This window comes from Heloderma suspectum, chromosome 2 (assembly GCF_057233095.1).
Source record: "Heloderma suspectum isolate Gila_16-S chromosome 2, 16-S_ref, whole genome shotgun sequence".
NCBI classification, from domain to species: Eukaryota; Metazoa; Chordata; class Lepidosauria; order Squamata; family Helodermatidae; genus Heloderma; species Heloderma suspectum.
Window position 1 is genome coordinate 369,438,223 of NC_139459.1, and position 13,536 is coordinate 369,451,758.

Consider the following 13,536-nt stretch of genomic DNA (forward strand, 5'->3'; position numbering starts at 1 on the left):
CACTGGTGGACTGCAGCATCCGACAGACTCGCAGAGGCTGCCTTCCAAACAAACCTAAGTGTTATTTAAAGAAGCCTTTTCCACAGAGCCGCCTCAGACTGCAGCCTCTCTCTCCTCAGGCTAGAAGCAGTGGGCGATGCCCTCCACCACTTCCTGGTTCCTTCCAGGAAGCACAACCCACTCAGGCCGAATCCAGGACGTCTTTGATATTGTTACACTGGTCATCTGGAGGTATGGTGACGCCGTGCTTCTGATTGGGGGACTGGCTGATTAGCCCCTCTTCAAGTGACTGGAAGGAAAATGGCGTCAGGACAAGGAGATGCGCTGGCCCTCCAGCTGGGAGCTGCCCTAGAGCAGGGAGTGAAGGCGGAGGACACAGGCCCAGTGCCAGAGGAGGGAGCAATGGGAAACTGTCCTATCATCCAGGTGAAGGAATTATGGGAAGGAACGGCACCTGACCATGTTCTTCCAGAGGCATCCGAGGGTCGGCAACTGCGGTGGGAAACCCAGCACTTCCTGAAGACCATGGAACCCTGCTGTTCAAAGGGGGGCAACCCAGGACTGCCCACACTGAGCGGCAACCCTTGGCCTGTTCCCTCCACCTTCAAGGAAGCACCTGAGGCAAGTCGACAGCCGGGAAGAGAGCGGGTTCCCCAGCTCCTGGGTGGCTTCCCCAGGGACGCCCAACGACCTGACAAGGTGGAGGAGGAGATCCCAGTTGTGGGAGTTCACAAGGACATGATCCTAGGCGAGGGGGCCGCCAGCTCCGACGTCGAGCGCCGGAGCTTCCGGCAGCTCTGCTACCAGGAGGCTGAGGGCCCCCGGAAGGTCTGCGGAATACTCCGGAGCCTCTGCTACCAGTGGCTGGCACCCAAGAGGCACACCAAGGAGGAGATCTTGGAGCTGGTGATCCTGGAGCAATTCTTGACCATCCTGCCATGGGAAATGCAGAGGTGTGTCCAGAAGGGTCATCCGGAGACCTGCTCCCTGGCGGTGACCTTGGCAGAGGATTTCCTCCTGAGGCAGCAGCGAGACCATGGGGCACGGGAGCAACCGGTGAGCATGCCCTTTTTTGAATTCTATGTCAGGGGTGGGCAGAACGGAGAACTCCAGATGTTTTGGACTTCTTCTCCCAGCATTCCTGGCTGTTGACCCTGCTGGCAGGGACTTCTGGGAGTTGGAAGTCCAAAACATCTGGAGATCTACCCCCTGATCACCCTGTTCTAAGTGGCGCAACTGGGGGCATTGCCTCTGTCCCAGATAGTGCAGGAAAGGGAAGGTGCAGTCTACCTGGTCAGACTCAGGCCCTTGTAGACTAGAGTTCCACACTGGTCATAGAATCATAGAATAGTAGGGTTGGAGGGGGCCTACAAGGCCATCGAGTCCAACCCCCTGCTCAATGCAGGAATCCAGGTCAAAGCATCCCTGACAAGTGGCTGTCCAGCCTCGTCTTGAATGCCTCCAGTGTGGGAGAGCCCACCACCTCCCTGGGTCATTGGTTCCATTGTCGTATTGCTCTAACAGGATGTTTTTCCTGATGTTCAGCCCAAATCTGGCTTCCTGTCACTTGAGCCCATTATTCCATGTCCTGCACTCTGGGATGATCGAGAAGAGATCCTGGCCTTCCTCTCTGGGACGACATTTCAAGTACTTGAAGAGTGCTATCCTATCTCCCCTCAGTCTTCCCTTCTCAAGGCTAAACAACCAGATGTCAACCAGATGTCCCTGGGAAGCCCACAAAGAAGGCACGAGGGCAAAATGGCTCTCCTGTGGAAAGGGCTGTAGCTTCATGGTAGAGCACATGCTTTGCATGGGAAATGTCCCTGGTTTAATCCCCGGCGTCTCCGCATAGGGCTGGGAAAGGCCCCCTGTCTGAAATCATCGAGAGCCACTGCCAGTCAGCATAGATCAGAAATTATGGGGGATTTTCACCCCAGCGCTGCCACCACCTATGGGTGAAACTGCTCCTTCACTGGGCAATCCCATTTTTAGCAAATGCTTATATTTCAGGATAAGTCAGAGTTCCCCAAGCTGACCCTTTTCCGCTGCCACCAATTCTCTTAGAATACTTTAAAATCTCCTCATAGCTTGGTCTAAGAGCTTTGGCGTGAGATGGGCAGCACCACTAGAGACAAGATGAACTATGGAGAGCGCAACCCCATGGTCCCTAGGTGAGTGTCCCAGGGACCATAGGTTGGCTCGGAAAACCCATTCCGAGGTCAGAGAGAGTGCTCCGACCTCAGAAGGGGGAGTCAGAGATCCATCCTCCCTCCCCCGCAGCTGGCATGGAGAGAACCATGCTGGCTGCCTCTCTGAGGTCAGAAATCGACCTTGGAGAGGGGGAAAAGGGGGCATTCCAGTGGGTGGGAAGGGGAAGAGACCAGAGAGGCCAGGATGCGATTTATCCTGAGCGTCCTCCAACCGCCTTCCCTCCCGCTCCAAAGCACCCGCAATAGACGGGCTGAAAAGCCGGTCTAGCAAAAAAGCAAAGATCAGAGGACGGGGAGGCCAAGGTCGCCTCTGCTGCTCCTCCCGCCCTGCTGGCTTTAACCTGGCAGGGCAGAGGAAACTTGGAAGCCTCCAAGTTTGGGACTTCCAAGCAGCGAGGGTGCAGTCCATAGGACTGTGCTCTAAATAAGTTAATTTATTAAAGGGATATTTTGTACATCAGGGAACATGAATATTTACTTTTGGGTTTTCGAAGGAATGCTTGCTGACACCGCTTAAGGACTCAAGAGACACTGTTTACAGAATGTTATATACCTGGCGTTTCTGCACAGTGCACAACCTTCTTTGGGTCGCAAGCTACATTGGGCGTTGGGTGACCTCCAGTGGAGGCCAGTGGAGCCAATTTCAGTGGGGCTGTGAATCCATTCTGGGTTTTAGTCAGAACCAGCCAGAACTTAAAAGCAGCTACCCAAGGTCCAGAACCCTATCCCCAAAATGTGTTCAGCACCTCAGATAGCTCCTTCTGAGTTCTGATTGAAACCCAGAATGGATTCACAGCCCCACCGAAATCAGAGCCACTGGCCTCCACCGGTGACCTCTCTCTCACCCAGCTCCCTCCGCCATAGAGATGTGGCGGTAAGAGCATCTGCAAGGCTTCCTCCTTTGTCTGCATTTTGATGGCCTTTCCGTGACATCCGGAAGCGAGAGCTGTGCGTAACGGGCCCCTCCCCTTTCGTATATGGATGTATCAAGCCATCAGCCATCACCTTAAAAAACAAACTTTCTGTTTTTATGGCCACCAGCTGTGCATGGAGGAAGACTGTGTGGTTGAGCAGTCAGACCTCAAACTCTGATTCCCAGAAGGCGATAATGGGCCGAAGGTGGGTGGGTTGCTTATGCACATGTACGGGTTGGGAACGCGCATGTGCGCTGGTAAGCTGGTTTGATTTAGGACCTAAATTGGTGGAAATTCCTGGGGTGGGGGCATGATTTGGCACCGGGGGGGTGTCAGGTCACCTATGGGGTGGCACTTGTGGGTGTCAGGAGTGCCCTAGCTGCCTCTTACTGTCCCCTCCAATAGCCAACTCAAGATACAGACGAAAAGGATTCTTTCTAAGGCTTTATTCCATTTACAACTTCATGACTCTTTCAGATGCTAATCACCAGCGACTAAGCCAGGAACTGCACTGGGGTAGTTAGCAGAGTAGCCTAAGCTCCAGGTAAGGCAGTTGGTCCCCATTTGTAGGAGAAGAGCGGGAAGACTCTAAACTTATGGGCTATAGAGAGGTCCTCCCTCTTACCCTTGGGTCCTCGGGATGCGGCTGTGTTTTAGCACCAAGCAAGCAGAGCGCCTCCTCTCAGCGCCCTCCATCTGGCGCCGCTCCCTGCATCTGCGCCGAGCATCCAGCAAGGCCCCCTCCCCTGCTGTCTCACTGCCAGGGTCACTATCTATCCCAGGAATGCAGGCAGGAGGAATCTCTCCCTGCCGCTGTGCCTGTGAGCGATGAGCAAGCTCCTCTCCCACAGGTCGTTGCTCTTCCTCGGAATCAGAACTGCTCTGGAGCTCTGTGGGCTCAGTTTCTACCCTGACATCGGGCCATGGGTTGTGCACCCCGATGGAGAGGATATTGAGCTTCATGGAGCAACAGTTTGACTCCGTATAAGGCAACTTCCTATGTTCCTGCTGCTGCTTCCCAGCTATGGGTGTTCAGTGGCATACCTCCCTCTAGAGGTCCTGTTCAGTCATCATGGCTAGTAGCCCTGGGTAGACCTATTCTCCATGAATTGACCTAATCCTCTTTTGAAACCAGGCTGCCTTTTGCCTCTGTCAAACGCTCACTGGGATGCCAAATGCCTAAAGCAGGGGTGGGGAACCTCTAATTCGAGGGCCTCACATGGGCCTAGGCCTCATTTCATGTGGAACTCTGCCCAGTTTGGAATTTCCGCCCACTTTGGAAATTCCGCCCACTCTGGCTCCACCCACTGCTGGAATGCAGATGCCGCCCCCTCAAAAAAAACTGATTTGGGCTGAGGGAATGTGGACCTCAAGAGGAAAAAGGTTCCCTACCCCTGGTCTTAAAGTGTTGGGGGCTTTTTAATTTAGAAAATAAGCGGGTAGTATCCAAGGTTAGTCCTACATAAAGAAGACCCACTGAAATGACCTAAGTTAGTCATGACTAATTTAAGTTTCATTCATTTCAATGGGTCTACTCTACGTAGGACTAACACAAGATACTACCCTGAATGATGGGGAGAGGGGAGGGACAGAGAGACATAATAGAGAGGTATAAAATGAGGCATGGTATGGAGAAAAGGGGTGCGGATGTATTTTTCTGCTGCTGTCTCAACACCTAATACAGGGCTGTTGAAGCTTTTTCTCCCCAAGGGCCAAATTCATTTTCAAAGATGTTCTCAAGGTGTGTGGGGGCAATGGTGTGTGGGGCCAGAGGCAAGGGGGTGGGACCAACATACAAAAAACAACAGCCTATTCCATCTTAAAACTCTTACTGCCCGTAACATCGCCTTTGGAGAGGCATTTCAGCCTTTTAGAATGAAGGAAAACCACACTATTTATTTATTTGTGACATTTGTATACCACTGAATATAATAAAATCCCTCAGCAGTTCAACAAGGAACATTAAAATACATTTAAATACAGTATTAAAAACACAACGTTAATTTGTTGCCTCTCCCGAAATGAACCTACCCGTATGGTATGTTCAGCATCTAAAGTCCTCCTCCAAGTGCCTCCTCCGAGGGAAGCTCGGAAGGTGGCCATGAGGGAGAGGGCCTTCTCAGTGGTGGCCCCCCATCTGTGTAACGAGCTCCCCAATGAGGTCCACCTGGCTCCAACATTATTATCTTTTCGGCTCCAAGTTAAGGCCTATCTCTTTTCCAAGGCATTTTGCAGTACATGATGAGTTTTAATCGATCCTGGATGTGTCGTCAGTTCAGAGTCGTTTTTACTTATATGTTGTTTGTGTATATTGTCTGTGTGCTTTCATGTAAATGGCTTTTAAACTTTTGTATTGTATTTAATGTTTTAACTTCTGTAAACTGCCCAGAGAGCTTCGGCTACGGGGCTGTATAGAAATGTAATTAATAATAATAATAATAGAATATTAAAAGCACAATGTTAAAATAACTACAGTAAAAACAATTCAAGGAGCAGCAAAATGGAGCAGCATGATTAATTTACTTACTACCCAGGGAAAGCCTGGGTGAAAAGGTGTGTTTTCAGGAGGCGTTCAGAAGATGTCGCATTTCCTGCCTCCCGAACTGCACGAGGGAGGGTTCTCCAAAGGGTGGGTGCTGCTGCAGAGAAGGCCATAAGCCAGGGAACGGCCCAATGATCAGGGGCAAGGGCTGGGGCCAGGGGGATGGGGCATGGCCTTCTGCGGACCCCCAGAGGGCTGGATTTGTCCCACGGGCATGAGGTTTTGCACCTTTGGTTTGATGAAACAGGTAGGCAGTGGATTCAGGACAGTCAGACAGAAAGAAAAGTTGTATTTCACACTGTCCTTAATTCATTACTGGAACGGAATGGGGCAAGATGTGGATTGGTGGCTGCAGATTTAGGTGGCTTCCCAAAGGGATTAGACAAATTAAGGGCGTTTTGGCCTCCCCCAGGGCGCCAACCCTGGTAGCTCAGTGGAACCTCAGTGTTCAGAGGCAGTTTAGCTCTGGATAACAGAGTGTGAGGACAGCCAGTGTGAGAGCCAGTGTGTGGTGTAGTGGTTAGAGTGTTGGACTGGGACTCAGGAGATCCGGGCTCTAGTCCTCACTCAGCTATGAAGCTCACTGGGTGTCTTGGGGCCAGCCACTGATTCTCAGCCTAACCTACCTCACAGGGTTGTTGTGAGGATAAAAATGGAGAGGGTGTCAGCCGCCTGGGGTTCCTTGCAAGAGGAAAAAAGGCGGAATCATAGAATCGTAGAATAGCAGGGTTGGAAGGGGCCTATAAGGCCATCGAGTGCAACCCCCTGCTGAGTGCAGGAATCCCAGTCAGAGCATCCCTGACAGATAGGATAGAAACATGGTAAATAAATCCGGCAGGGCTGCTGCGATCGTGCTTTGCTTGTAGGTTTCCTGGAAGCATCGGGTCAGCTACTGTTGGAATGGGCTACTCTCTGGTGAGCAACCATTTTCCTGTCGAGAGCCGCGCTCCCCCGTGGCTAATCTGTCGGGGGCTGCCTGTCGGGGGCAGCTGGGCTGAAGCCAGTGGTGGGAAGGGCCAGAGCCAAACGCAAGTGGGTCTCCCATTTCTCTCCCCCCCCCCCCACTTCTCATGCAGCAGACTTGTACTTTCCATTCTGGAACGGCAGGAGGAACTTGGCCAGGGCCGGCTCTGCTGTTAGGCAGAGTGAGGTGACCGTGTCAGGTGGCAGATGAAGCGGGGGGGCAGCAGGGCAGCCTCCTGGCTGTTCCTCATGAACCCTCTGGCTGTTCTCCTGCATTGGAGTTCATAGCTGTGTATACCACACACCCTAAACTAGACTGCAGCCTCAGGTGCAGTGGGGGATGCTAGCCCCTTGCCAGGGCTATTTAAGATTCAACTGCTGGTCCAGTCAGCATCTTCATGTGGCCTGGGACGGGGGAGCCATCTTGCCCTTTGCCTCAGGCAGCAAAAGGTCTCAGGCCAGCCCTGGACTAGGCCGTGCGATTGTCTGGGGGAATTCAGGAGTGCCACCAAAGACACAAAAGATGAGTCCATAGACACGAAGCTGGGCTTAACTAAAATTTTGCTCTTTGCATTGCTGGCTGTCTTTTTAGGTGCCAGGGCCGTTCAGGGAGGAAGCAGTCGATTTCCCAGGTGCAGAGCAGGCCGGATCAGACACTGGGCAGACGCCGCTCTTCAGGAAAATCAAGCAGGAGCAGGACCCTCCCTTGCTGGGTAAGGATTCCTTGTGCCTGAGTCGCAATGCAGTTCTTACGCAGAACAGGGACTTCCAGAAGTCCCCATCTGGCCTGCCAGCTTCATTCTCTCCTATCACTGTTTCCCTGCTCCTCCACTGCAGTGTGGTGTAGTGGTTAGCGCATTGGACTGGAACTCGGGACACCTGGGTTCTAGTTCCCTGTCCTCCATGAAGCTCACTGGGTGGCTTTTGACCAGTCACTGACTGTCAGCCTAACTGACCTCACAGGGTTGCTGTGCGGATAAAATGAAGGATCATGTATGCTGCCTTGGGCTCCTTGCAAGAGGAGGAAAGGCGGGATATAACTGTAGTAATAAATAAAATAAATACAAATTACGTATTTTTAAAAATCCTCCATTGGTGCCGGTGGAGGGTTCTTTTCTTTTTTAAAAGATTTTATTAGTTTTCCAAGATAAGATAAAACAAGCCAACAGAAAGAAAAATAAAATAAAAACACATTGGATTTAAATCTACTTATTGACAGAGAGTAGTACATTTAACATATCTGTATATTTTTTCCTTTCCCTTACAAACTAAAATATAGGTGAAATCCATAGGCTGCTTGGAGTTTTTCTTTATAATTCTTCACCATAAGAGATTATATCTCTTTTCCATAGTCCGGAGAAAAGGCTTAGACAAATACTGCTGTGTATGTCTCTGATTAACATATACAGTAAAATCCTGCCATTTTTTAAAATAAAAGTCAGATGGTTGGACTTTGCCTTTAGCTAGTTTCAGTTGTTAACGTCAATTTTCCTGCGATGGCTATTTGCCACAGTTCCATATACCAAGTTTTCAATGTTAGATGTTCTGCAGTTTTCCAACTTTTAGCTCTCTTCTGTGCCTGGGGCATGGGGCACAAAAACAGCAGGAGCGGGCTCTCCAACCATGGGGCTTGTAGTAGTTCTTCAGACTGATGGCTGGGACGGGTACTCAGAGGCTTCTGTATGCCACATTTGTAAGCTATTGTGTGAACCCGACTACAAAGTAGTGAAGGTGACCTCTGAAATTAATACATTAATCCGAAGAACTACTACAAGTCTGTGCAGTTCAGGTTGGTCTTCATGGAAGCGTCGCCCAGTGGTGGATTCTGATGTTTGTCATCTCCCTCCCTTCACCTAGCCCCACAACTGCATGGAGGGTGGGTGCGGAGAGAAATGGCACGGTTGAGGTTTCTAAAATGACACACTGTGTGGAGAGAGAGACAGAGAGAGAAGTTTTTCTCCCACCTCTTACAATACTCCTCCTCGGAATAATCCAATTAAGATGATTGCCAGGAGATTCAGGGTTGACAAAGGAAAAGATTTCTGTGCACAGTTCACCTATGGAACTCACAGCCACAAGATGCAGCTGGCTTAACCAGCTCAAAAAGGAGAAATTGACCCATTCATGGGGGAAGGTGGGTCTATTCAGGTTTGGACTCGATGGTCTTATAGGCTCCTTCCAACCCTACTATTCTATGATTCTATGATAAGTCTGAAGAGCTACTACAAGTCCCCATGCTTGGAGCTCCTCTCTTTTGCTCCAGACACAGAAGAGAGGCTTGCTTCCCATTCTGAAATCCATCTTCCAAAACTCTGCTAGTCCAAAGCTTTTGAAAAGCCTGATTGCAATGGGGGGGGCAATATTTCAAGGGGGGGTTGCAGTATTGCAGCAGCCACCCCAGTGCTGACCTTAGCCTTGAAAAAAGCCTCCACTGACACCAATGGAGGATTTTTAAAAAGGCTTAATTTTTATTTATTCTTAGTTATCTCCTGCCTTTTAATAACATATTAGTTGCTTATTTAAAATGAGGGTCAAAGTGATAGTGAAAGAAAGCCATGCTCTCCTTTTTTAAACTTTTGATTCCAATAGTAAGGCTCTTATCGGTTCTTATTCATCCAGAATACTGCAGTGCTCTCTTCTTATTCCTGCAGGTGATGAGAAGGCATATTTAAAGGAGCAACACCGGCCAGAAAATTCTGGGGAAGTGGACCGATTTGGGGCATTGTTTAGACATGATGGTGAAGCCGCTGAGAGTCATCAGGTTAACCACCCAGAGAAAACAGAGACCAAATGCATTTCTTCTTTGGGGGAGTATGAGAAGGATGATGCAAGCAAAGTCCTCCGAAACATCATGACAGGCGAGAGCGAGCGAGCCGGAAACAACCATGGGGCAATTGTGAGAAGGAAACCTGCTCTCGCTGCCCACAAGAGAATTCCTCCAGGAGAAAAGCTGTATAGATGGTCAGTCCTGTGGGAAACGTTCAGTCAGCAATCGAGCCTTTCTGCTCCACCAAAGAGGATATGCCCACGAGGGAAACCACATGGCTGCTCCGAGTGTGGGAAAAGCTTCAGCTACCACTCCAACCTTCTTGCCCACCAAAGGATCCACACCGGAGAGAGACCATACAAGTGCTCGGAGTGTGGGAAAAGCTTCAGAAACAAGTCAACGCTGACGACGCATAAGAGATCCCACACGGGAGAGAAACCATTCAAATGCTTCATTTGCGGGAAGAGGTTCAGCCGGAACGGTCTCCGGGTTGCTCACCAGAGGATACACACAGGAGAGAAGCCACACAGCTGTTGGGTGTGCGGGAAAAGCTTTGGGTGGCGATCGCACCTTGTAACGCATGAAAGACTTCATACAGGGGAGAGGCCGTATAAATGCTCTGGCTGTGAGAAGATGTTCAATCAGAGGTCACAGCTGGTTGAGCATGAGAGAACCCACACAGGAGAGAAGCCTCACGGCTGCTCAGACTGTGGGAAGAGTTTCAGGCAACAAGCACAGCTTGTCGACCACAAGCGGACCCACACAGGAGAGAAGCCGTACAAATGCCGTGAATGTAAGAAATGTTTTGCCGATAGATCGAGCTTCAGAAAGCACAAGAGAACCCATGCCAGCGAGAAACTGTACCAGTGTTCAGTTTGTGTGAAACGCTTCAGCCAGCCCTCATACCTTTGGGCTCACCAGAGGAGGATACACCAAAGGGAGAAACTCTTTGAATGCTTTGAGTGTGGGAAGAGCTTTGCTCAGCGATGGATCTTTGTTGCACACCAAAGGGTTCACACGGGGGAGAAACCACATGGTTGCTCTGACTGTGGGAAAAGTTTCCCTGACAAATCGACTTTGGCTGCACATAAGAGAAGCCACACAGGAGAGAAACCATTTAAATGTTCCATCTGTGGGAAAGGTGTCAGCCGAAGAGGTCTCCTTGTTGCTCATCAGAGAATACATACAGGAGAGAAGCCATTTAAATGTTCTGTCTGTGGGAAAAGCTTCCGTCAACGGCCAAACCTGAGTGCGCATGAGAAGATCCATACCGGGAAGAGACCGTACCAATGCTCAGAATGTGGGAAAAGCTTTGGTCAGCGAGTGCAGCTTGTTGAACATGGGAGAAACCACACGGGAGAGAAACCTTATAAATGCCCTGTCTGCGAGAAATGCTTTGGAGACAGGTCGAGCTTCAGTAAACATAAGCGGACTCATACCGGAGAGAAACCGTACCAATGCTTGGAATGCGGCAAAACCTTCAGCCAGCAAGGAAACCTTGTGACCCATCACAGGAGGATACACACTGGAGAAAAGCCATATGGATGTTCTGTGTGTGGGAAAAGCTTCAGCCAGCGACCGGACCTTGTTGAGCATGAAAGGATCCACACCGGAGAAAGACCGTATAAGTGCGCGGAGTGTGGAAAAAGTTTCCGGGACAGGTCATCATTCACAACGCATAAAAGAACCCACACGGGAGAGAAGCCATTCAAATGCTCTGTTTGTGGGAAAGGGTTTGTCAAGAGACAGAAACTCGTCATTCATCAGAGGATACATACTGGAGAGAAGCCCTACGAATGTTCCAACTGTGGGAAGCGCTTCAGTGACAGCTCAGGCTTTTACAGACATAAGAGGACCCATATTGGACAGGAACTGTAAGTGTGCAGACTGTGAGAGTAGCATCACAGGCATAGCCTGCGCATTCTCGGGCAGGAGGGTACGCATGCCTGCCCAGGGCTTAGAACTGCTGCTGCATCCCTCACTTTACTTTTGCATGGTGCTCTATAAAGCTTCTGGGAGGGGCTGGACTTGGAGCATATAGAACTGTGGTTTCCAGTGTAGTGCCTGTGGACACCAGTGTGCTTGTGGACAATTTTCTTGGCTCTCGCTGGGTTCACTACCCTCTTGATTTTTTATTTTTTCAAATGTTTTAATTAACCCTTTTTTAAACTGGGAGGCTGGAAAGTAAAGGACTGCCTTCCAGCGCCATCTTTATTTGGGGGTTTCTATTTTGGAGCTCAGACTCCTAGCTCTGCCTTGTACTTCGCTCCTAGGGCAAGTGACTTTTCTTTTAGTCTCGCCAGTTTGCCTTCTGGGAAACGGGTGTTTTGTGACCAGCCACACCCACCACAGCAGCCATTTTATGAATGGGCAAGACCCCTCCCGGCAGCCATTTTATGAATGGGCAATACCCCTCCCGGCAACCATTTTGTGAGAACACCCACGACACTCTCTCAAAATTCCAAATGTACCCACTGACCCAAAAAAGTTGGGGATCCCTGTGTAGAACAAGAGTGGGAAGACCTTAGGCTTGTGGGATCTACCTACTTCTTTATTTTTTCATGAAAACCCCAAGTTCCACCAACCAGAGCCATGTGTAAAATAGTGTCTGGGGGAGGTAACTGGACTCAAGATGGCAGCTCAGGAGATGGAGCTGAATAACCTGCATATATAAGTACAAGTCTCCATCCAAGTTAACTACGGAACAGGGAGTCTAACACACAGCTCTAGAACTGGCCTCCAGAACGACACAATTAATACTTGTATTTTACAGGTGAATAACGCAGAGGGTGAGAAAGAAGCAATTTGAACACGAGGCCAGCCATGGCTGAGAATGTTCTTTTTTTCCACTTGCAATTATACTTGATATCGCTAAATAGTGGGAGTCAGAAACCCACGAATTGCCCGGGGACCTGTACCCCTAGATCCTGACCTGCCTTCCACCACCCCTGTTGTGGAAGGTGGTCAGATTGGAATTAATGTAACTCTCTGTGTTTTTTGCTACTGTTCTAATAAATTTGTGCTTTGAGTGTCTGACCGATCAATTGACAAAGGGCTTGCAGGGTGAGGGGAACTGGGCTTGGCCAAGTAGCAGTCCCAAATGACAGGCCTCAGTCTGACTCGAGCTGTAATATAGGACAGCTTGTGGTGGATAAAAGGTGTTTAAACCGCCTGTCATCCAAAGATATCAGGGCGGTGCAGAATTGGATGTGCAGAACAAACAGCTTCCTACAATAACAAAAAAGGCATGCCTCATGCCACAAATGGTCTCCCTAGTAGTATGACATTAACAGAGGGATCTGCTTGGTAAGGGATACAATGTGGCTGAATTTCAGAGAAATCTGATAAAGCAGGGGTGGGGAACCTTAGTTCCATGTGGCCCTCAGAGATGGGGTGACACAGAGGGGGGTTGACACAAAGAGGGAGAGACACGAGAGAGAGAGGTGGGGTGGTACATGAGCACGCGCACACACACGCAGGTGGGGTGCCGCAGAAAGCAAGAGATGGGGTGGCACAAAAAGAGAAAGATGGGGTGGTACACACAGAGAAAGAGATAGATGGGGTGGTACATACACACACACACACACATGGGGTGGCATAGAGAGCGAGAGATAGGGTGGCGCATGCACACACTGATGGGGTGGCACAGAGAGAGAGAAAGAGATGGGGTGGGGCAGGGAGAGCTATATGATCCTGTAGTGTTGCAAACCCACCCACCTTTGACCTTCAGCTGTGGCCATTGCAGGAATGCGAGCCCCGAGGAAATGTGGCCCTTGACAGAAAAAACGGTTCCCAGTCCTTGCAATTCAGAATGGCAGAATTGTAACGTTAAACATTTTCCATTGATGGGTGTAGATGCCTGCTTGCAGCTTTTGCTTTTTTGTTGTTTAAACCAGGGGTGGGGAATATGTGACCCTCCAGATGTTATTGGGCTCCAACTCTCAGCCAGCATAGCCAGTGGTCAGGGATGATGGGAGTTGTAGTCCAACTTCCGCAGGGCTATAGATTCATAGAATCATAGAATATTAGGGTTGGAAGGGGCCTACAAGGCCATCGAGCCAACCCCTGCTCGGTGCAGGAATCCAAGTCAGAGCATCCCTGACAGATGGCTGTCCAGCCTCATCTTGGATGCCTCCAGTG

At 50.0% G+C, this 13,536-nt stretch overlaps 1 protein-coding gene across 1 annotated transcript; it reads left to right on the forward strand.

Annotated features, from left to right (window-relative positions):
* Nucleotides 1-300: 300 nt before the first annotated feature.
* LOC146356001 (uncharacterized) lies at nt 301-13,159 on the forward strand. The gene is made up of 3 exons (XM_084829994.1): nt 301-1,056; nt 7,222-7,342; nt 9,281-13,159. The coding sequence occupies exons 1-3, from the start codon at nt 301-303 to the stop codon at nt 11,272-11,274; spliced, it is 2,871 nt and encodes a 956-aa protein (XP_084686120.1). The 3' UTR covers nt 11,275-13,159.
* Nucleotides 13,160-13,536: the final 377 nt, after the last annotated feature.